General features: G+C 46.6%; 1 protein-coding gene across 2 annotated transcripts in view; it reads left to right on the top strand.

Moving 5' to 3' along the window:
• The window catches only part of apba1a (amyloid beta (A4) precursor protein-binding, family A, member 1a), a 100489-nt gene that overhangs the window by 74354 nt on the left and 2899 nt on the right, over positions 1-23236 (top strand). For both annotated transcript variants that reach the window (XM_080188371.1, XM_080188370.1), the window contains one exon: positions 4480-4620. In XM_080188371.1, the coding sequence (XP_080044497.1) occupies positions 4480-4620 (141 nt within the window). The remainder of the gene's footprint in view (positions 1-4479; positions 4621-23236) is intronic.

The following is a 23236-nucleotide window of genomic DNA, read 5'->3' as shown; positions in this document are numbered from 1 at the left end:
AATCCTGTTTATTTGGGTTCAGGCGAAGGGCCAACTGCACCAAAGTGTCGGAAAGTATCAAGGTTCATGATGGGCGGATGTTAATCAGGGCGTTGATAGTGGATAATAATCCTGAGTTTAATCAGAGGGTTAGAGAGACTTGCACATACACAGGACATCCCAGCGTGCCTTCCAACCAATGAACCACTGTTGGCATGTAGGAAATGCAGTGGGCAGTTTGTGCAAAGCACGATCCCACAAACTACAACTGTTCTCTTTGAAACACAAAAGGTTAAGGGGGGGTGGGGGGGAAATTGATGCAAATGTTCAACGTCGTGAAGGGTTTTGGTTGAGTAAATAAGGAGAAACTGGTTCCGGTGGCAGGAGGATTGGGGACAAGGTGGGGCACGCGTTGAGATGACTGGCAAGCGAGCCAGAGCGATGAGATGAGGAAACAATAGAGAATTCAAAGGAAATAAATTGCAGGGTTGGGATAGAGCAGGTGAATGGGATTAAGTGGATAGGTCTATCACGTGGAGGTACGATGGGCCAAAAGTCCACCTTGTGTGCTGCATAATTCTATGATGCAGCAATGAAACAAATGACTAGATAATCTTGTCTGGAGGAATAACTTTTTAGCCAGCACACCAGGGAGAATCAGCCCGGCTACACACCGCAAAATGTACGGTGAATTATTAAAGTACGGCTCCTTAATGCAAAATATTGTCGCAATGTTTAACTGGAATTTGGAAGCTGATTTCCATATCTCTTCCACATCCTTCTGCATCTCAGACTGTCGAGTGAGCCTCGGGCAAAGGACAAGGGCTCGTGTCAGTTGTGTCAGCAATCATTGTGAGCAAATGCTCTAGTCACGTGTGTTCTGACCTGTTCACATCCCATGTCTCCGAAGATTTACCGGGCAGTTTTGTTTCACGGAGACAGTGATGAGGATTGAAGAGCTAAATGGTCATGTCGCTGTAAGGCAGTGGTTATTTTTGAATATTATTTTGCAGCGAATTGCATATCCTTCGAAATTGGGGCCAGAAAAACGGAACTCTTCCAGTGCCTTTCCACAACTAGCTGTCGTTACCCCGAAATAGCTGTGATGTTCATCGGGATTTACTGTGGATGTCAGAGTATAAGTTCACCTTTGAAGCCACAAAAAAATGCATCCAAAAACTTGGGTTGACTTGTACACCGCGTATAAAAGTGAACAGCCAACGTGGGAGTGGGTGGTCACCATATTTATGATTCCGGACGCAGAGTCCGCCCTGTATCCATGCATCTTTTCATAGAATAGAATCCCGATTATAGCATCATCAAATCCCTACAGTGCAGGAGGAGGTCATTCAGCCCATTGAGCCTGCACCAACTCTTACCCAGGCTTACCCATAACTCCATGTATTTATCCCACTAATCCTCCCCCACCCCTAACCTATATATCTTGGGTTACTAAGGAGCAAATTTAGCACGGCCAGTACATCTCACCTTTGGACTATGGGAAGAATCCGTGCAGGCACAGAGAGAATGTGCAAACTCCACGCGGTCAGTGTGACCCGAGGCCGGAATTGAACCCGGGTCCCTGGCGCTGTGAGGCGACGGTGCTAACCACTGTGCCCCCAGGTACCAGCGATTAAAACATCCAGTTGTGGGTTAAATATTGAGGCTGACTACCAGTGTGAGGGTGTCACGGTTGAATAGCTGAGGTTGAATTGCACGCTGAGTATAAGCCAAAGTATGGTTTCTGGGGATGAAAATGGCCAGCTTTTACACGAGATCGCCATGTGACCAGCAATGACATTACACAGAAAGGTAATATACGGTAGACATTTAGACGCCAATCAGTAACACCCCAAAGCTAATATTTTTGAAGTGTGGTCACTGGTATACTGTTGGGAGCAATTAGTTTACAATAAGATCTCACACGCAACCAGAACAACACACAACTGGTGATGACCAGCAAGTCTATTTATGGTGATGTTGATCGAGGATAAACATTGGTCAGGATGCCAGAGAGAACTTGCAGGCTCTTGCTCGAAATGGTGACAGTGGGATCTTTAATCCCCACCTGAGAGGACAGGAAAGGGCCTCAATCTAAAATCTCACCTGGCAAAAGGAGCCTCCAGCAGTGTGGCACCCCCTCCGGACTGCACTGCGGGAGCCGGCCTAGGTGTCGAGCTCAAGCCTCTGGAATGGGGCTGAAGCCACAGCTTGTCGACTGCTGAGCCCAGGGTGTTAGCCCAGCTGTCACTCCCACAAGATTCTTCTTCACTCTTCAGAGTTATTGAGGTCAGTTAGGAACAAGCTAACTCCCGCTGGACTCAAAGATAAGCGGAGTGCAGGACCCAAATGAGTTTCGGATAAAATAGGTGGATCGTTAACTTGTAAATTAAAGAGCTAGAAATATAACACACGTCAGGAAGCTGTCTGGGTGGAGTTTGCACGTTCTCCCCATGTCTGCATGGGTTTCCTCCGGTTGCCCCTGTGTCCTCCCACACTCCAAAGATGAGCAGGTTAGGTGGATTACCATACTAAATTGCCCCTTAGTGTCCAAAGATGTGCAAGTTAGGTGGATTGGCCATGCTCAATGTGCAGGTTGTAGGGCAGAGAGGGGAAAGGTAATGATGTTTTTTTCAGAGAGTCAGTGCACACTTGATGGGCCGAATGGCCTCTTTCTGCACTGTAAGGATTCTATGATCCTATGGTAAGTCTCCAAACCGTTCAAAATGAATTACTGTATACACTGTGCTGACTGCTTTTAACACATGTAACTTGGCGGGGGATTCTGTCGGTGATATTCTTGGAGTGAATGACGCAGAGAAGGAACTGTCAATCATGATCACTGCACTGCGCTGACAGTAATGGAGCGGCTAGTTAGACTGCCTGTGTTACCCACACAGCCTTAGCCTAAACTGGAACATGTTCACATTGTCAAAACTAAAACTGATCCCTCCCGAGGATTGCGGAGAGGTTTTGTACAGGATTCTTTTCCTTTCGCTTTTGATGATAACGCACTGCCACCTTTCAGGAGTAGTTTGACAAATCGTGCTCCCAGTGAGGAGCCTGTCCTGTGGGGACGACATGTCAGGAACTTGGCAACTAGGTCTCTGTGTTTTCCCCCAGTAAATGACTGCAAAATCGTGTGGAATTTGTGCCCTAGTTCCTGGCAGCTGGGAGTGCAGTCACCAATTCTAATTGACCATTGTCCTGAAGACTTCAGTATATGACCCCCAACACCTCCCCCCCACCACCCCCCCCCCCCCCCCCCCAACCCCGTCCCCCATCCCCCAGACACTCCTGTCATTGATCACCAAAGCCCCACTTTCCCCTGGCCAATAGGAAATCGTAGAAACCCTACAGCGGAGAAGGAGGCCATTCAGCTCATTGAGTCTACACCACAATCCTACTACAGTCCCTATCCCCGTAGCCCCACTTATTCACACTGGCTAGTTCCCCTGACACTAAGGGTCAATTTAGCACGGCCAATCTACCCAATCTGAACATCAGTGGAGCGTGGGAGGAAACCGGAGCACCCGGAGGAAACCCACGCGGATATGGAGAGAATCTGCAAACTCCACACAGACAGCGACCCAAGCCGGGAGTAGAACCAGGATCGCTGGTGCTGTGAGGCAGCAGCGCTAATCACTGTGCCAACTGCGCCAAGTAGATAGACTATTTGTTACCACCAATTGGATTATTTTTGGCTGTTAGTCGAAGAGTCCCTTATCCTAATTTCCAATGTTATAACTAATAACCGTACCAAATTGTTGTGAGAATTTGAAATTTGGTATTCTTGTGTTTGCCCTGATGAGCTGGAGACACTAGCTTCAGTGACACCTCTCTCTTCAGCAATGATCAAGTTTGATACTACCAAGCAACTGGTGATAAAAGAAATGTTCTGGTCTCAGCAATTCTCTTCCAGTTTTAATTTGCTCGGAGCGGTGTCCAGATTAAACCTCAAATGCTGGAAACTCCAGGCTAATACTCGAGGGCTGGGAACCCTCGACAGGGGCCTGATTTTGTCCAGCTCCAGAGCTAGATGACACCATGTTTACCGTTTTTCGGAAACAGAAGCTGATATTCCTGCACTGGTATTGCCACATCGTGGCATTGCTGTACACTGGTAATCCTGCAGAGATATGGTAGCTGGTGGTGGTTGGTTCATGCCAATGAATTATGGCATCCAAGCCTTTATGTTCTCATACTACACTCTCCGCACTGCGGGCTTTCATGTGTCATGTAGGTTTGCCACGTTTATTACCCTGGCCCAGATCATGTAGATGACAGTGGGCATGGTGGTGAATGTACTGATTCATGTGTGAATTCACAAGAGTCATTGCCTTTCCTTCTTTGCAAATATCATCTTGTCTTCTATCAAACACTCGAGATGATGGATGCTTCACTTTGATCAAAGCCTCCAATTAAACTGGAGGGACATTTGATGCTTGAAATCTGCATTCTGGAGCAGAGATTAATAACGGCTGTCTGTACATGTTTCAGATCTGTAGCCTTATGCGGGGAGGAATTGCAGAGCGCGGAGGTGTGAGAGTTGGCCATCGGATCATAGAGATTAACGGACAAAGTGTCGTTGCAACACCTCACGAAAAGATAGTCCACATTCTGTCCAATGCAGTTGGTGAGGTAAGGACATTGTCCATCCTGTTAATGTGTGTGTGGAGAAATAACTAAGGCTGCTTATGTATCTCCATCTCTCCAGTTACTCGTGGTTAAAGTTCCAGTTAAAGCTTAAGTAATTAACAGGAAGAGACTCTGATCAGTGTAGACAATGATTCCTGAGCAACATTGCATCTGGCCACAGCCTCAGGATTTTTTATTTGTTTGTTTGTGGGACACGGGTGTCGTTGGCTGGGCCAGCATTTATTGCCCATCCCTAGTTGCCCGAGGATAGTTGAGTCAATGGCATCGCATTGCCGTGGTTTGTACAGAAGGCAGATTTCCTTCCCTAAGGACAGTAGTGAACCGGATGGCAAAAGTGAAAACGCTGGAAAATCTCAGCAGGTCTGGCAGCATTTGGAAAGAGAGAAAAGAGCTAATGTTTGAAGCGCAGGTAACCTTTGTCAAATGAGCTTTGACAAAGAGTCATCTGGACTCCAAACATCAGCTCTTTTCTCTCCTTACTGATGCTACCAAACCTGCTGAGATTTCCCAGCCGCCTTGTCTTTCGGTTTCAAATTCAAGTGTCTGTAGTAATTTGCTTTTATCCAGTGAACCAGATGGGTTTTCTGACAATCGACAATGGTTTTATGGTCATCAGTAGATTTTAATTCCAGATTTTTTTTTATTGAATTCAAATTCCACCATCTGCCGCGGTGGGATTCGAACCTGGGTCCCAGAATAGTAGTCTAGTGATAATACTACTAGTCCACCTGGGAGCTACATTGCAGATTCAACAGAATGATATCTTGGCTAAAAGGGTTAAGTTCCAAGGACAGGTTGCATAGACTTGGCTTGTATCCCGTCAGCATGGTGGATCTACTGGTGATCCAATTGAGGTGATTGAAGCATCTACTAGGGTAGATTTCCTCTACTGGGGGAATGTTGGAAGAAGGAGGCATAAATCGGAGTTCTGTGGCGGGGGGAGGGGGTGGTTTATGGATGTGTGATGATGAAGGGACACGGAACCAAGGATGGTAGATGGATCTACGATACAGATCAGCCATTATGTAATTGAATGGTGGGACAGGCTGGAAAGGCCGAATGGTCGTCTTCTGTTGCTGTAGTTTGTAGTCACAGTGAAGGATTCTATGTCTATAAGAAACGAGAGAATCTGTTTCCACCAACTGAAGGGTTGGTAACCAGGAGGCACCAATGGCCATCAAAAATGGAAATCAGACATTGTGAGGAGAAGCTTTCTTTACCCAATGAGTGCTTGCGATCGGGGGTGCATTGCCCGAGGGGGTGATATCTACGGATCCAGTTTCAATATGGAATCCAATAAATATTGGAAGGAAGGGTTTGGGACCAGAGCGGGAGCAGTGAGAACCAACTGGATGGCACTTTGCAAAGAGTCAGCGCAAATTGATAGAATGGCAACAGCACAGATGGAGGCCATTTGCCCTGTCTTGTCAGTGCTGGCTTTCTGCAAGAGCGACCCAGCTCATTGGGCCGAATGGCCTCCTTCTGCGTAACGCTATTCCACAATTGCACTGACATGTCATTTGGGACTAAGATCCATATCTGTAATCCTTACCCAGTTCAGGGAGAGTTAGAGCAGCATTGTAGTTGTAGGGTCAGTTTTTAGGCTGGAGTTGGTGGGAGGGAGTAATTAACTCTGAGTTTCTGACTGGCATCCATTACCCCACGGGGGACAGTGAGTGTGTGGACATTGACCAAAGCAATGGTCACCTCAGCTCCCATACTCTGCACAATTCCATAACTGCCCTGTCCTCACTCTGCAAGCTCCAAGAACAATGGTGCCTTGGACCAATGCCCAAGTAACTGCAAAAGGAGAGGAGGAAATTGTAATTCCAAAACAAACGTCAGTATTTCAGAAGTACTTTTCCTTCACTGTTAATGACGCTGCTATACAGGAGTCTGGTTGCTTGTGTGAGTCTACAGGGTGTGGCTCAGTGAGTAGCGCTCACTTGACTTTGAATCAAACGTTCCTGGGATAGAGTAACTGAATCCATGTTGATATCCGAGTGCCAAGATTGAGGGAATGCTGCACTTTTGGAGGCTCTTTCAGATGAGACATTAATTCGAGGCCCCGAATACCCCCTCTAAGGTAGGACTCCCTGTGCGCCATGGCAACCACTCATCCTGCGATGATCCAGTTCCAATTCCATGGAACCGTACAATTCCTACAGTGCTGCAAGAGACCATTCGGCCCATCATGTCTGTACCAAAAGCTTTGATTTGATTTATTTATTATTGTCACATGTATCAGTTTACACTGAAAACTATTGTTTCTTGTGCACTATACAGACAAAGCATACCGTTCATAGAGTACATGAGGGAAAAGGAAAGGAGAGGGTGCAGAATGTAGCATTACAGTCATAGCCAGGGTGTAGGGAAAGATCAACTTAATGTAAGATAGATGCATTCAAAAGTCTGAGAGCAGCAGGGAAGAAGCTGTTCTTGAGTCGGTTGGTATGTGACCTCAGACTTTTGTATCTTCTTCCCGATGGAAGAAGGTGGAAGAGAGAATGTCCGGGGTGTGTGGAGTCCTAAATTATGCTGGCTGCTTTTCCAAGGCAACGGGAGGTGTAGACAGAGTCAATGGATGGGAGGCTGATTTGCGTGATGGATTTGGCTTTGTTTGCAACCCTTTGTAGTTTCTTGCAGTCTTGGACAGAGCAGGAGCCCGTACCAAGCTGTGATACAATCAGAAAGGATGCTTTCTATGGTGAATCTGTAAAAGTTGGTGATAGTCGTAGCTGACATACCAAATTTCCTTAGTCTTCTGAGAAAGTAGAGGCGTTGGTGGGCTTTCTTAACTATAGTGTTGGCATGGGGGGACCAGGACAGGTTGTTGGTGATCTGGACACCTAAAAACTTGAAGATCTCGATCATTTCTACTTAGTCCCCGTTGATGTAGACCGGGGCCTGTTCTCCACTATGCTTCCAGAAGTCAATGACTATCTCCTTCGAACCTCTGATAGACCATGCCACCCAGGCCCAATCCTCGTAACCCCACACAATCCACCTAACCTGCCCATCATTGGAATGTGGGAGGAAACTGGAGCACCCGGAGGAAACCCACATAGACTTGGGGAGAGTATGCAAACTCTACACAGAGAGTGACTCAAGGCTGGAATTGAACCCTGATTCACTCTGCCACCCTATCGCCCATTTCAGGAGGTGTTTGCTGCTAATCCAATCAGTCGGGAATGTAGGAGAAACCTTTACCCAGAGAATGTGGAAACTCACTCCCACAGAGAGTCAGTAGATGCATTTTAAAGGTGGGTTGGATTAGCTGGAAAGTGAAAGGAGGATATGTTAATGGGGTGAGGAAGGTGAGGTAACATGAAGCATAAATGTCTATGAAATTCTTCAGTGTGCAATACCTGAATGGATGTGTTGGATAAATGGGTCATTTTCAGGCTGGTTAGCTGGAACTAGTGCAGTGCCAGAGGGATCAGTGCTGGCGCCTGAATTACTTACAATCTATGTCAGTGATTTGGATGAAAGCACCAAATGTATGTTTGCTAAATTTACTGATGACACAAGATAGGTAGGGAAATAAGTTGTGAAGAGGACAAAGACATCTAGAAATGGATATAGAGTAAGTAAGTGGCAGATGGTTTATAATGTTGGTAAATGTGAATTTATCCACATTGGCGGGAATATTAAAAAACAGCATCTCATTTAAATGGAGAGAGACTGCAGGATCCAGAGGTACAGAGGGATCTGGGTGTCTGGGTACATGAATCGCAGAAAGTTAGTATGCAGATATGGCAACTGATTAGGAATGCAAATAGAATGTTGTTTCTTGCAATGGGAATGGAATATAAAAGTTGGGATGTTCTACTTAAGTTGCACAGGGTGCTGGTGAGAGCACATCCGGATTATTGTGTACAATTTTAGATTCTTTAATTTAAGAAAGAATATAATCACCTTCGGAGCAGTTTAAAGAAGGTTCTGATACCTGGAATGAGGGGGTTATCCTATGAGGAAAGGTTGGATAGATTGAGCCTGTCTCCATTGGAGCTTCGGAGAATGAGAATCTTATTGAAACATAGAAGATCCTGAGGGGACTCGACTGGGTGGATGCTAAGAGGATGTTTCCTCTTGTGGGAGAGACCAGAACCCTGAGACACAGTTTAAAAATAAGCAGTCTCCCAGTTAAAACAAAGATGAGCATTTTTTTTCTCCAAAGGGTCATAGAATCCTACACTGCAGAAGGAGGCCATTCTGCCCATTGAATCTGCACTGACCACAATCCACCCAGGCCCTATCCCCATAACCCCATGCATTTACTCTAGTTAGCCCCCCGACATTTAATCAGAGCACCCAGAGGAACTCTATGCAGATACAGGGAGAAAGTGCAGACTCCACATAGACAGTGATCCAAGCCACGGATCGAACCCGGGTCCCTCGTGGCTGTGAGACAGCAGTGCTAACCAAAATGCCATCGTGCCACCCCTAGTCATTAATCTGTAGAATTCCCTTCCCCAGTGAGCAGGGTCAGTGAATATTTTTAAGGCTGAGTTAGTTCTTGATTGCGAAGGGAGTCAAAGGCTGTCGACAGTACAAGGGAAAATGGAGTTGAAGCCACAATCAGATCGGCCATGATCTTACTGAATAGTGGAGCAAGGGGCCGAATGGCCTACTCCTGCTCCGAGCTAGTATGTTCATATATCTGTGTTTGCAGTACAAGGAGTTAGAGACAACTGGTCTGTTCCCAGGCAGAACATTGTGTGGGTTGTGGGCCCAATGTGAGTCGAGGTTAGGATGCAAAGGGAGATTTGCAGTCGATGGCAGTGCTGCTGATGCTGGGGTGAAATGTTCATCCCACTTCCCGATTCCCGTTCATTAAAACCAGGACCAGTCCCGATCCCAGACTCTGCATTCTAAAACTGGGATGGTCACGTGGAAGAAATGACCCAACTCAAAGAACAACTGAAAGATTGGGGCATGTTGAAATATGATATATTTTTTGGTTATCTGGTCCATTCCGTGTAGCATGATTCTGTCGGGTGGCATATGGGCATTCTCTTTCTTTGAAGCCCTGATGACATCTCGCCTCAGCCTCGGGAAGACTGAGAATGTAGCCTGATGAATCTCGATTGAACTATTTGTGATGTAGATTTGGGGAAAAAGAAAAGAAATCTCTGGGATTTATTTGATTTATTATTGTCACATGTATTGGGACATAGTGAAAAGTATTGTTTCTTGCCTGCTATACAAAGCATACCGTTCACAGAGAAGGAAAGGAGAGAGTGCAGAATGTAGTGTTGCAGTCATAGCGAGGGTGTAGAGAAAGATCAACTTAATGCGAGGTAGGTCCATTCAGAAGTCTGATGGCAGCAGGGAAGAAGCTGTTGTTGAGTCAGTTGGTGCATGAGAGGCCATTCTTGAGTTGGTTGGTGCTTGAGAAGCTGTTCTTGAGTCGGTTGTTAGGTGAGAAGCCGTTCTTGAGTTGGGTTGGTATGGTGTTAGGTTGTTTGAAGGGAGCGTGTGGTGGGTAAATATGTGACTGGCTGTGGAGTGGTGTGAGTGCATACTCATACACTGAATTTGAATGAACTTGTGATTGTTTTGTTTTGGTGGAATTCTATTTAATTGAGCGTGGCTGTTACAGGAGTTGGTGACCGGAATGTTTTCCCATCAGTTGGTGTTGGCTCAGTTTCTTCTTTTATTCTTCTGTGGGATACGGGCGCCACAGGCAGGGCTGACATTTGAGAAGATGGCAGTGAGCCGCCGCCTTGGATTGCTGCCTGGGGTGTAGGTACAGCCACAGTGCTGTTAGAGGGGGAGTTTCAGGATTTTGACCCAGCGACAGTGAAGGAACGGCGATTATATTTCCAAACCAGGATGGTGAGTGGCTTGGAGGGGGTGGATGTTCCCATGTGTCTGCTGCCCTTGTCCTTCTAGGAGACGGAGGTCATGGCTTTGGAAGGTGCTGTTGAAGGAGGGGTGTGGTGAGATTATTGACCTTGCAATGTTCTCGCATATTAAACGGTTGGTCCTTTACCCAATTGCAAGTATGTCTTCCTGAAGTGACTTATTTCTTGAGAATGATTTAACAAATTACGCAGAATTCCATGCGGTATAACAAATTATTGCCTAAGCTTGCTGGGTGAACAAATTAATCAATAAAGGAATCTGAAGGGACAGAGGTTCAGTGAATTGTGCACTGCGTTCCATATGAGAGATTTTACAAGGTTAATAAATGTGTTTATTTATTAAATTTGTCAAATAGTTTTAAGACTGCAATGAGGCAAATGGCATCCTATCGCTCATCAAGGACTGCTGTTATTTTCTGCAGTGGCTGAATAATAATGTTGCGAGTTTAAGATTAATTAGCCTGCCAGACTTTTCCCATTTACAGCTCTGAATGTGTTACTGAACAACTGAACTAAATGCTTGTAGATATTGAGGAATTGTCGATGCTCTCGCAGGAACTTATAAAACTCTAACAGGGTTACACAGGGTAGATTCAGAAAGAATGTTCCCAATGGTGGGGGAATCCAGAACTAGGGAGGCTCATGGTTTGAGGATAGAGGATAAAACTCTTAAGACTGAGGTGAGGAGAAATTTCTTCACCCAGAGGGAGGTGAGTGTGTGGGATTCACTCCCACAGAAAGTGGTTGAGGCAAAATGTTGTCTAATTTCAAGAAGAAATTAGATATAGCTCTTGGGGGCTAAAGGGATATGGGAGGGGAAGGGGGGATCAGGATATTGAATTTGATGATCAGCCATGATCATAATGAATGGCAGAGTGGACTCGAAGGGCCGAGTGGCCTACTCTTATTTCTAGTTTCTAGGTATGTAGCCTCACCTATGGGACTGGTGTAAGATTCCAACTATTCCAGTGTCCTCATTGCCAATCTCATCGTTCCATCCATGAACTTCAGTTTATCCAATCTGCTGCTGCCCTAACTCACTTTTTTCTTAATTCTTTCATGAGATGTGGGGTCACTGGCGAGGTCACCCCAAATTGGCCTTGAACTGAGTGGCTCCCCTTGTGCCCGCTGGCCAGCATTGGCACTGGGTCCAGCAATGTGTCAAATTTAAAGTTTTGACCTGTGCATTCAAGTCACTCCTTGTTATTCCCTCCTCCTCACGTCTGTAACCTCCTCCATCCCCACTCCCTCCAAGAGTCCAACACTCCATCCACTCTGGCCTCCTGCCCCTTCCCAATCACTCCACCTCTGCTGGCTATGTCTTCAGCTGTCGAGGTCCCAAGCTCTGGGATTTTTTTCCTTGACTTCTCTGCCTCTCTCTGCTCCTTTAAGATGCTCAGAAAACCAATCTCCTTGGCCAAGCTTTTGGTCACCTTGTCCTAATGTGACTCGATGTCAAAATTTGATTGTTTAAGAAAATACTATATCAGTTTGGTGAGAGAAAGTGAAGGAAAATACAACAGTACAAAGACTAATCTGCTGGCTTTTAGTAATAACAATAACTTTCATTGACATAGCACCCCAATGTAATGAAAGAAAATGTAACCCCATGTTGGTCTCTCTGGGGGTGAACCTACCCTCCCCTCTGAAGCTGAAGTTTTGCAATGGGACGTGGGAGCCAGTGAGCTTGAATTTTGATTCCCTAAATGATTAGCTTTTTGTTGGGGGCAGTATCACATGGTCCTGTTTAATCTGGAGGATGGAGAGTTGCTGGTTCTTATCAAGATAAAGGGGGGGCGGTTTAGAACGGAGTTGAGGAGGAACTTCTTCACTCAAAGGGTGGTGAATCTCTGGAATTCTCTGCCCGTTGAAGTGGTGGAGGCTGCCTCGCTAAATATTTTTAAGACGCGGGTTGATGGGTTTTTGATAAGCGAGGGGATTAAGGGTTATGGGGAGAGGGCGGGAATGTGGAACTGAGCCACGACAGATCAGCCATGATCTTATTGAATGGCGGGGCAGGCTCGAAGGGCTAGATGGCCTACTCCTGCTCCTATTTCTTATGTTCTTAGGTTCTTATTCCTCCAATACTCTTGTGTGTCACTGATACCTGTTTTGAAACATAGAAGATCGGAGCAGGAGGAGGCCATTTGGCCCTTCGAGCCTGCTCTGCCATTCATCACCATCATGGCTGATCATCCAACTCAATAGCCTAATCCTGCTTTCTCCCCATAACCTTTGACCTCATTCGCCCCAAGTGCTGTATCCAGCTGCCTCTTGAATACATTCAATGTTTTGGCATCAACTATTTCCAGTGGTAATGAATTCCACAGGCTCACCGCTCTTTGGGTGAAAAATGTCTCCTCATCTCCATCCTAAGTGGTCTATCCTGAATCCTCAGTCTGTGATCCCTGGTTCTGGATTCCCCCCACTGTCAGGAACATCCTCCCTGCATCTACCCTGTCCAGTCCTGTTAGAATTTTATAAGCCTTGATGAGATTCCTCCCTCATTCGTCCGAACTCCAGTGAAACATTTAACACTATTGGCCTTGGGCGGCCTTGAGATGAGCATGGCTGGAAAATCCCACTCAAGAATTCCCGCTCAGGTCTCGCTACAGCACAGGAATGCGGCGATGACAACTGCTCTGTACACAAGGAGCTCCGTTAATTTGCCAAACACGCGTTGCCGTGGTTTGTGGAAAGCTGAGATGGTGCAGCTGATCCACTGGCTGTTGGATACCTTTGTCGATGATGACCTTTCGAAAGAGGTGACCGCTGAGGTTTGCCCAACATAATCCAGAGTGTCTCCCTCAACAGAAATGGGAGGTGGATATCTATCCGACCAGGTGGGGTTTTTCGTTTTCAACTGTCAAGAACGGGTCAAATCTCATGTAAATTGGAGAGGTGGCTTGCAGATCTAGTGCAGAGTGGACAATGACCCTACAGTCACCTGCAAACCATAAATCATTTACGTCAATGGTGATCAGTCTATGTTTGACACAGGTGACTGAGTATAGAGGTTTACAGCATGGAAGCAGGCCCTTCAGCCCAACTTGTCCATGCTGTTCTTTTTCTCAAACCCCTAAGATAATCCCAATTGCCCACATTTGGCCCATATCCCTCTATACCCATCTTACCCATGTAACTGTCTAAATGCTTTTTAAAAGACAAAATTGTACCCACCTCTACTACTACCTCTGGCAGCTTGTTCCAGATACTCATCAGCTTCTGTGTGAAAAAACTGCCCCTCATCTTAAACCTATGCCCTCTAGTTTTAGACTCCTCTACCTTTGGGAAAAGATATTGACTATCTAGCTGATCTATGCCCCTCATTATTTTATAGACCTCTATAAGGTCATCCCTCAGCCTTCTATGTTCCAGAGAAAGAAGTTCCATTCTATCCAGCCTCTCCTTATAACTCAAACCATCAAGCCCCGGTAGCATCCTAGTAAATCTTTTTTGCACTCTTTCTAGTTTAGTAAAATCCTTTCTATAATAGGATGAACAGAATTGCACACAGTATTCCAAGTGTGGCCTTACCAATGTCTTGTACAAGATGTCCCAACTCCTGTATTCAATGTTCTGACCAATGAAACCAAGCATGTTGAATGCCTTCTTCACCACTCTGTCCACCTGTGACTCCACTTTCAAGGAGCTATGAACCTGTACCCCTAGATCTGTTTGTTCTATAAGTCTTCCCAACATCGACCATTATCTGAGTAAGTCATGCGCTGGTTCGATCTACCAAAATGCATCACCTCGCATTTATCTAAATTAAACTCCATCTGCCATCTGTCAGCCCACTGGCCCAGTTGATCAAGACCCCATTGCAATCTGAGATAACCTTCTTCATTCTTCACAATGCCCCCAATCTTGGTGTCATCTGCAAATTTACTAACCAACCAATTTTGTATCCATTTAGCTACCTCACCCTGGGCCCCGTGAGATTGAGGTTAAAGAGTTTCCCATCTAAGCGGTATTTAACACTCATAACAAAGGGTAGTTAAGATCTTTGACATGAATAGACACTGTCAGGTAAATGGTAGATAGTAAGGGGATTATCACACAGCCTTGCTTAACATTGGTCCAGATTTTGAAGACATCTGTCATCAGGTACCATGTGATCAAATGTTGCGTGATTAAGGCGATCAGATTTGAAGGCGAACAGCCCACACAATGGTTGTGTTACTGGAATAGGATTCCAGAGGCCTGGCTCAATGGGAGGCAAGGAGCTCCATTTTCCTGTCCCGCCTGCCATAAGAATGATATTGGGCAGACAGGACTATTCAAAGGCCCGTTGACCTCGGGTGGTCTGGGGGTGAGTGTGGCCGGAAAATCCCACCCAGGAATTCAAGCCCCATTGAAGGCACTGGGAATTAAATCTGGAATCGAAGGCGAACGTCAGTATTGATGACCTCAAAGTTATTGGATTGTTATTAAAAACCATCTGGTTGACTAATGTCCTGTTGGGAAGGAAATCTACCGTCCTTCCCCAGTCTGGGTCTACATGTGACTCCAGACCCACAGAAATGTGGTTGACTCTTAACGACCAAGCAAGCCACTCAGTTGTATTCTTGAGGCTAGCTCACCATCACCTACTCAAGGCCCATTAGAGATGGGCAATAGTTGCTGGCCTTGGCCCAGTTGACTATCCTGAACCTGTGTTATACGGATAGGCCAGTTTATTTGTTATATTTATTCATTCTGTACATTGAGGAAGTTAAACCCTTTCTGTTAAGAAAGTTCAAGGAGTTGTTCTGTGCAAATCCAAAATAGTCGTTGTATCAAGAAGTGCCAACGAAACCTTCCACTGCGGGGTGAACAGAATAAGCAATGACAGAAATATCCATGATGTTATCATGTATAAACTTCAGACCAGATTGTGGCTACAGTGTGATTGGAGCTGGTCCCTAGAAAGTACTCAGTAAATGTTTTTAACTCACCGATCAGTTACACCAGTACGTCCTTGAAGTTACCTTGGTTTAGTCAAATACATAACAGTTCGACAGACTGCAGCGAATATCAAGTAGGTTTTGTTAATATTCTCATTAGAAGAAATGGAACCTGTGTTCAACCTCTTCACAGGTTTTACTATCCCTTGTTAATACGTTCTTTCTCCGTGGGTAATTGGGACAAACATTAACCTTTCGGGGACCAGCAGGAAGCTGCCATCCTTTGAAGTTGGCTCTAACATTTTCTTGATATTAACCTCTGTAAAAGGTCTTGAATGTGAAAAATTTGCACTAGTAATGAAGAAAGAGAGAGAGAATCGCGCGTTTCTGTTGCACCGTTCTCGCCCACGGATGCCTTAATACACTTCACAGCCAGGCATGCTGGCACAGAGGCTAGCACTGCTGTCTCACAGCAGCAGGGACCCGGGTTCAGTTCCGGCCTCGGGTCACTGTCTGTGTGGAGTTTGCACATTCTCCCTGTGTCTGCGTGGGTTTCCTCCCACAGTCCGAAAGACGTGGGTTAGGTTGATTGGCCGTGCTAAATTGACCCATGTGCCAGGGGGATAAGGAAGGCAAGTATGTGAAGTTATGGGAATAGGGCTTGGGTGGGATTGTGGTCCGTACAGACTCAATGGGCCAAATGGCCTCCTTCTGCACTGTAGGAACTCTATGATTCAGCGAAAAACTTCTGTAGTGTGGTTGCTGCGGTAATGTAGGAAACATGGCAGCCAGTTTGCACACAGCAAGATCCCACAAATTATTAATGACGAGAGCATTTTTACTGATGTTGGTTGAGGGGGAATATTGGCCTGGACACGGAAGAACTCCCCCAATAGTTCTTCCGCCTTGTTCCACCAGATCCTTTATGTTCAGGTGAAGTGGCAATCGGGGCCTCAGTTTAACATTTCATTTGAAAAAACAGCCTCGCTGGCAGTGCAGCATTCCAGCAACACTGCGCTGGAATTGTTAGACTAAATGTTTGTGCTCAGCACCCCTGGAGTATTATAAATGCTGAGTAAGGTACGTAACAGGGTCATGACTTGTGCAAATGGTAGGCTCGAATGGTCAGATATTTGACCTGCTTTCAATGGCATTTTTATTTTGCTGAATCAAGTAAATTTGAGCCTACGTTGCCCTTAATATCTACGTTCACCATCGTTACTGTACTGAAAGGGGGCAGAAACATTTGATGTCTGTGCGGGGGGCTATTAAACACACTTCTTAAATTCTCCTTGGTCTTTCCGGTTGAATCCCAGCCTCACCATTGTCTCCATATAACTCAATCCCTCATCCCTGGCACCATTCCACTAACTCTCTGTAATGCCTTGCCATCCTATGAGGAGAGGCTGAATAAACTAGGCTTGTACTCGTTAGAGTTTAGAAGAATGAGGGGAGATCTCATTGAGACGTATAAGATGATGAATGGGATGGATAGGATAGAGGTGGAGAGGCTCTTCCCGCTCAGAAAGGATAGTAGGACTAGGGGGCACAGCCTCAAGATAAAGGGGGGGGCGGTTTAGAACGGAGTTGAGGAAGAACTTCTTCACTCAAAGGGTGGTGAATCTCTGGAATTCTCTGCCCGTTGAAGTGGTGAAGGCTGCCTCGCTAAATATTTTTAAGAAGCGGGTTGATGGGTTTTTGATAAGAGAGGGGATTAAGGGTTATGGGGAGAGGGCGGGAAAGTGGAACTGAGCCACGACAGATCAGCCATGATCTTATTGAATGGCGGGGCAGGCTCGAAGGGCTAGATGGCCTACTCCTGCTCCTATTTCTTATGTTCTTATCCTTCCTACTGTGCGGGGCTGAAGTTTAACGCATTGCTCCAGCTCAACTCTGATCAGCGATTTTTAATGTTTTAGCGCAACTACCTTGTTATTGCGCTCTCTGCCTCTGTCTCTTAAAATTGTTCTGTGGAGCGTAACTCATCTCATGACCCCACAAAGCCTGTCCATCTACAAGGCTCAAGTCAGGAGTGTGATGGAATACTCCCCACTTGCCTGGATGGGTGCAGCTCCAACAACACTCAAGAAGCTTCACACCATCCAGGACAAAGCAGCCCCGCTTGATTGACACCCATCCATCCCCTTCATTACCCACTCCCTGCACAGTGACAGCAATATGTACCACCTACAAGATGCACTGCAGCAAAGCTCCTTCAACAGCACTCTCCAAACTCATGACTTAGAAGGATAAGGGCAGCAGACACATGGGAGCACCACCACCTGCGTAAGAACCTGAAATTCCCCTCCGACCATCTCACCATCTTGACTTGGAAATACATCACCGTTCCTTCACTGTTGCTGGGTCGAAATCCTGAACATCCCCCCCTAACAGCACTGTGGTGTACCTACGTCAAATGCACTATAGTGGTTCAATAAGATGGTTCACCACCACCTTCTCAAGGGCAATTACATAGAAACACACATCGAAACTAGAGCAGAAACAGGCCATTCAGCCCTCCAAGCCTGCTTCACCATTCATTATGATCATCAAATTTAATATCCTGATTCGCTCCCCCCTACCCATATTCCTCAATCCCTTTATCCCCAAGAGCTATATCTAATTCTTCTTGAAATCTCACAATGTTTTGGCCTCATCTATTTTCTGTGGGAGTGAATTTCACACCTTCACCACCACCCACTGGCTGAAGAAATTTCTCCTTACCTCAGCCCCTTATCCTAAAACTCTGACCCCCTAGTTCTGGACTCCCCCACCATCAGGACCATTCTTTCTGAATCTACCCTGTCTGACCTTGTGAGAATTTTATAAGTTTCTATGAGATCCCCTCTCACTCTTCTAAACTCCAGCGAATATAATAAATTGTGCGGAGGGTGTGGAGAGTCTACAGAAGGATCTAGATAGGCTGGGCGAATGGGCCAGGAACTGGCAAATGGAATTTAATGTTGGCAAGTGTGAGGTTGTCCACTTTGGTAGGAAGAATGGTAGGAAGGACTATTACTTACGTGGCGAAAAACTGCAGCAGGCGACGGTGCAGAGGGACCTCGGGGTCCTTGTGCATGAGTTGCAAAAACCCAGCCTGCAGGTGCAGCAGGTGGTCAGGAAGGCGAATGGGATGCTGGCCTTCATAGCGAGGGGGATTGAATATAAAAGTAGGGAGGTCTTGCTGCAGTTGTATAGGGCACTGGTGAGGCCGCAGCTGGAGTACTGTGTGCAGTTTTGGTCGCCGCACTTACGCAAGGATATTTTGGCCTTGGAGGGAGTGCAGAGGAGGTTTACTAGGCTGATGCCGGAGTTGAGGGGGTTGAGCTATGAGGAGAGGCTGAATAAACTAGGCTTGTACTCGTTAGAGTTTGGAAGAATGAGGGGAGATCTCATTGAGACATATAAGATGATGAATGGGATGGATAGGATAGAGGTGGAGAGACTCTTCCCGCTCAGAAAGGACAGTAGGACTAGGGGGCACAGCCTCAAGATAAAGGGGGGGCGGTTTAGAACGGAGTTGAGGAGGAACTTCTTCACTCAAAGGGTGGTGAATCTCTGGAATTCTCTGCCCGTTGAAGTGGTGGAGGCTGCCTCGCTAAATATTTTTAAGACGCGGGTTGATGGGTTTTTGATAGGAGAGGGGATTAAGGGTTATGGGGAGAGGGCGGGAATGTGGAACTGAGCCACGACAGATCAGCCGTGATCTTATTGAATGGCGGGGCAGGCTCGAGGGGCTTGATGGCCTACTCCTGCTCCTATTTCTTATGTTCTTAATCCCAACCGACTTGGTCTCTCCCGTGTGACAGACCTGCCATCCCAGGAATCAGCCTGGTAAACCTTCACTGCACTCCCTCTATAGCAAAGACATCCTTCCTCAGACAAGGACACCAAAACTGCACACGATAATCTGATTAGAGATGGTCTTGCCGGAGACTACAGCATCTTATGATATTTTTATGAAATTATAGAATCACAGAGGTTTACAGCATGGAAACAGGCCCTTTGGCCCAACTTGTCCATGCTGTCCTTTTTTTAAAACCCCTAAGCTAATCCCAATTGCCCGCATTTGGCCCATATCTCTCTATACCCATCTAAACCGTGTAACTGTCTTAAATGCTTTTTAAAAGACAAAATTGTACCCGCCTCAACTACTGCCTCTGGCAGCTCGTTCCAGACACTCACCACCCTCTGTGTGAAAAAAATTGCCCCTCTGGACCCTTTTGTATCTCTCCCCTCTCACCTTAAACCTATGCCCTCTAGTTTTAAACTCCCCTACCTTTGGGGAGTCTAAAACTCTTCTTTAGCCAGCCTTCTCAACTTGTGTTGGTACTGTCTGGAGAGGAAGGGCTCTCTGTCCCTGCATTGCCATTAGAATTATGCTCCTTCCATTTACATCACACTTCCCTGCATTAGGTGTCATCTGCCAATGTGTGTGCGGTGTCCCCGCATTTCTTGTGTCCTCGTGCAGGATAAAGTTGACACTTCTGAACTGTAATGTGTGCTGACATCAGTAGATCGAAAATCCTTCTGCTCATGTTAGACATGTAAACAAATGCCAGCTGACTCTGAGAGATTGTACTGGGTGAAATGACTGTCGCTACCCTCGAGTGAGAGGGGGGAGAAGGGAATTTTCAAGGCAAGCTGTTATACCATTTTATTAACTTCTTGTTTAAAGAGGAAACCACATTTTCAAAAACATTACTGTGACTCCAATCATAAATCCATCTTGGTGCCCCATGATTTTGGCAGCATACGTAAATGCAGCGTGTAAAGTGCAAATTTTGTTTTTTTTCTCAATATAAAGGTAGGTTTAAATCGCAAACGTAGCAGCAAAGATGAAATTTGCAGCACAGAAACAGGCGGTTTAGCCCAATGAAGGGTGGCACTGTGGTTGGCACTGCAGCCTCACTGCACCAGGGACCCAGATTCGATTCTCGGCTCGAGTCACTGTCTGTGTGGAGTTTGCACGTTCTCCCCGTGTCTGCGTGGGTTTCCTCCGGTTGCTCCGGTTTCCTCCCACAGTCTGAAAGACGTGCTGGTTAGGGTGCATTGGCCAAGCTAAATTCTCCCTCAGTGTACCCGAATAGGTGCCAGAGTGCGGCGACTAGGGGATTTTCACAGTAACTTCATTGCAGTGCGAATGTAAGCCTACTTGTGACACTAATAAATAAACTTTAATCTTTTAAACATTAAACTGGTCCATGCTGCACATAATCTTCCCCATGCCCCCATGTCATCTGTGTCCATTATAAGAACATAAGAACATAAGAAATAGGAGCAGGATTAAGCCATCTAGCCCTTCGAGCCTGCCCCGCCATTCAATAAGATCATGGCTGATCTGTTGTGGCTCAGTTCCACTTTCCCGCCCTCTCCCCATAACCCTTAATCCCCTCTCTTATCAAGAACCCATCAACCCGCTTCTTAAAAATATTTAGCGAGGCAGCCTCCACCACTTCAACAGACAGAGAATTCCAGAGATTCACCACCCTTTGAGTGAAGAAGTTCCTCCTCAACTCCATTCTAAACCGCCTCCCCTTTATCTTGAGGCTGTGCCCCCGAGTCCTACTGTCTTTTTTGAGCGGGAAGAGTCTCTCCACCTCTATCCTATCCATCCCATTCATCATCTTATACGTCTCAATGAGATCTCCCCTCATTCTTCTAAACTCTAACGAGTACAAGCCTAGTTTATTCAGCCTCTCCTCATAGCTCAATCCCCTCAACTCCGGTATCAGCCTAGTAAACCTCCTCTGCACTCCCTCCAGGGCCAAAATATCCTTGCGCAGGTGCGGCGCCCAAAACTGCACACAGTACTCCGGCTGCGGCCTCACCAATGCCCTATACAGCTGCAGCAAGACCTCCCTACTTTTATATTCAATCCCCCTCGCTATGAAGGCCAGCATCCCATTCGCCTTCCTGACCACCTGCTGCACCTGCAAGCTGGGTTTTTGCGACTCATGCACAAGGACCCCGAGGTCCCTCTGCACCGTCGCCTGCTGCAGTTTTTCGCCCCGTAAGTAAGAGTCCTTCCTACCATTATTCCTACCAAAGTGGACCACCTCGCACTTGCCAACATTAAATTCCATTTGCCATTTCCTGGCCCATTCGCCCAGCCTATCTAGATCCTTCTGCAGACTCTCCACACCCTCCGCACAATTTGCCTTTCCCCCAATCTTGGTGTCATCAGCAAATTTCGACACCCTGCACTCGGTTCCCTCCTCCAGATCATCTATATAAATGGTAAATAGCTGAGGCCCCAGCACCGACCCCTGGGGCACCCCACTAGTCACCAACCGCCAATCCGAATAGCACCCATTGACCCCCACTCTCTGCCTCCTATTTGACAACCAATCCTCTATCCACGCTAACACCCTACCCCCAACTCCATGTCCCCTGACCTTCTGCAATAACCTCTTGTGAGGTACCTTGTCAAACGCCTTCTGAAAATCCAGAAAGACCACATCCACCGGCTCTCCTCTATCCACTGCCCTAGACACTTCCTCATAGAACTCCAGTAAATTTGTCAGACACGACTTCCCTTTAATGAAACCGTGTTGCGTCCACCCTATCAAGCAATTCCCTTCAAGATGCCTCGCAATTTCCTCCTTAATGACAGATTCTAACATTTTACCTACCACAGACGTTAAACTAACCGGCCTATAATTCCCCACCTTTTGCCTGGCACCCTTCTTAAACAACGGCGTAACATTAGCTGTTTTCCAATCTTCCGGCACTTCCCCGGAATCCAGCGACGTCTGGAAAATAACCACCAAGGCATCCACTATCACCTCCGCCATTTCTTTCAGAACCCTCGGATGCATTCCATCCGGTCCTGGGGACTTGTCCACAATCAGCCCCTCCAGTCTGTTGAGCACCACCTCTCTAGTAACAGTAATGTCATTAAGACCCTCCATTCCTACCACCTTTCCATCGCTAACACCCGGCAAATTATTCACGTCCTCCTCCGTGAAGACAGATTGTTCCTTTCTCCCTGTTTGCCAGCTTCTTTTCAAACACTACTGCCTCATCCACTCCCTGCAGGAACGAGTTCCACAATCTCACTGCTTCTTGGGGTACAAAAGTTCCTTTTGAATTTCTTATTGAGTTTATTAGTGACTAGTGTCTTATATTGATTGTCCTAGTTTTGGTCTTCCCCCACCTTTAAGTCTGTCTTACGTAACGCACCTTGATCTTAAAGACCTGTTTCGAGTCCACCTCACCCCCCCTCCCCGCCCCCCAGCCTTCCCTTTTCCCGAAGAGAAAGAATCATGACAAAACAGAAAAAGCTGGAAAATCTCAGCAGATCTGACAGCATCCATGGAGAGAGAATAGAGCCAACGTTTCGAGTCTGGATGACCCTTCGTCAGAGGGAGGGTGGGGGGGTTCCAAGATTTTGACCCAGCAACGATGAAGTAACTGTGATGTATTTCCGATTCCCGGCTCGGGTCACTGCCTGTGTGGAGTTTGCACGTTCTCCTCGTGTCTGCGTGGGTTTCCTCCAGTTTCTTCCCACAGTCCAAAGATGTGCGGGTTAAGTTGATTGGCTGTGCTAAGAAATTGCCCCTTAAGTGTCCTGGGGATGCGTAGGTTAGAGGGTAAAAATATGTGGGGATAGGGGGGTAGGGCCTGGGTGGGATTGTGGTTGGTGCAGACTCGATGGGCCGAAGGGCCTCTTTCTGCACTGTAGGGTTCTATGATTTCCATGTCGGGATGGTGGGTGACTTTGAGGGGAGCCTTCAGGTGGTGGTATTCCCAGATATCTGTTGCTCTTGCCCTTCTCGATGGTGGTGGCAGTGGGTTTGGAAGGTGCTGCCTAAGGAGCCTTGGTGATTTCCTGCA

Source organism: Carcharhinus amblyrhynchos, chromosome 5, assembly GCF_965287045.1.
Source record: "Carcharhinus amblyrhynchos chromosome 5, sCarAmb.v2.hapA, whole genome shotgun sequence".
Taxonomy (NCBI): domain Eukaryota; kingdom Metazoa; phylum Chordata; class Chondrichthyes; order Carcharhiniformes; family Carcharhinidae; genus Carcharhinus; species Carcharhinus amblyrhynchos.
The sequence above is the reverse complement of the archived record's forward strand: the minus strand, read 5'-3'. Positions and strand labels throughout refer to the sequence as shown.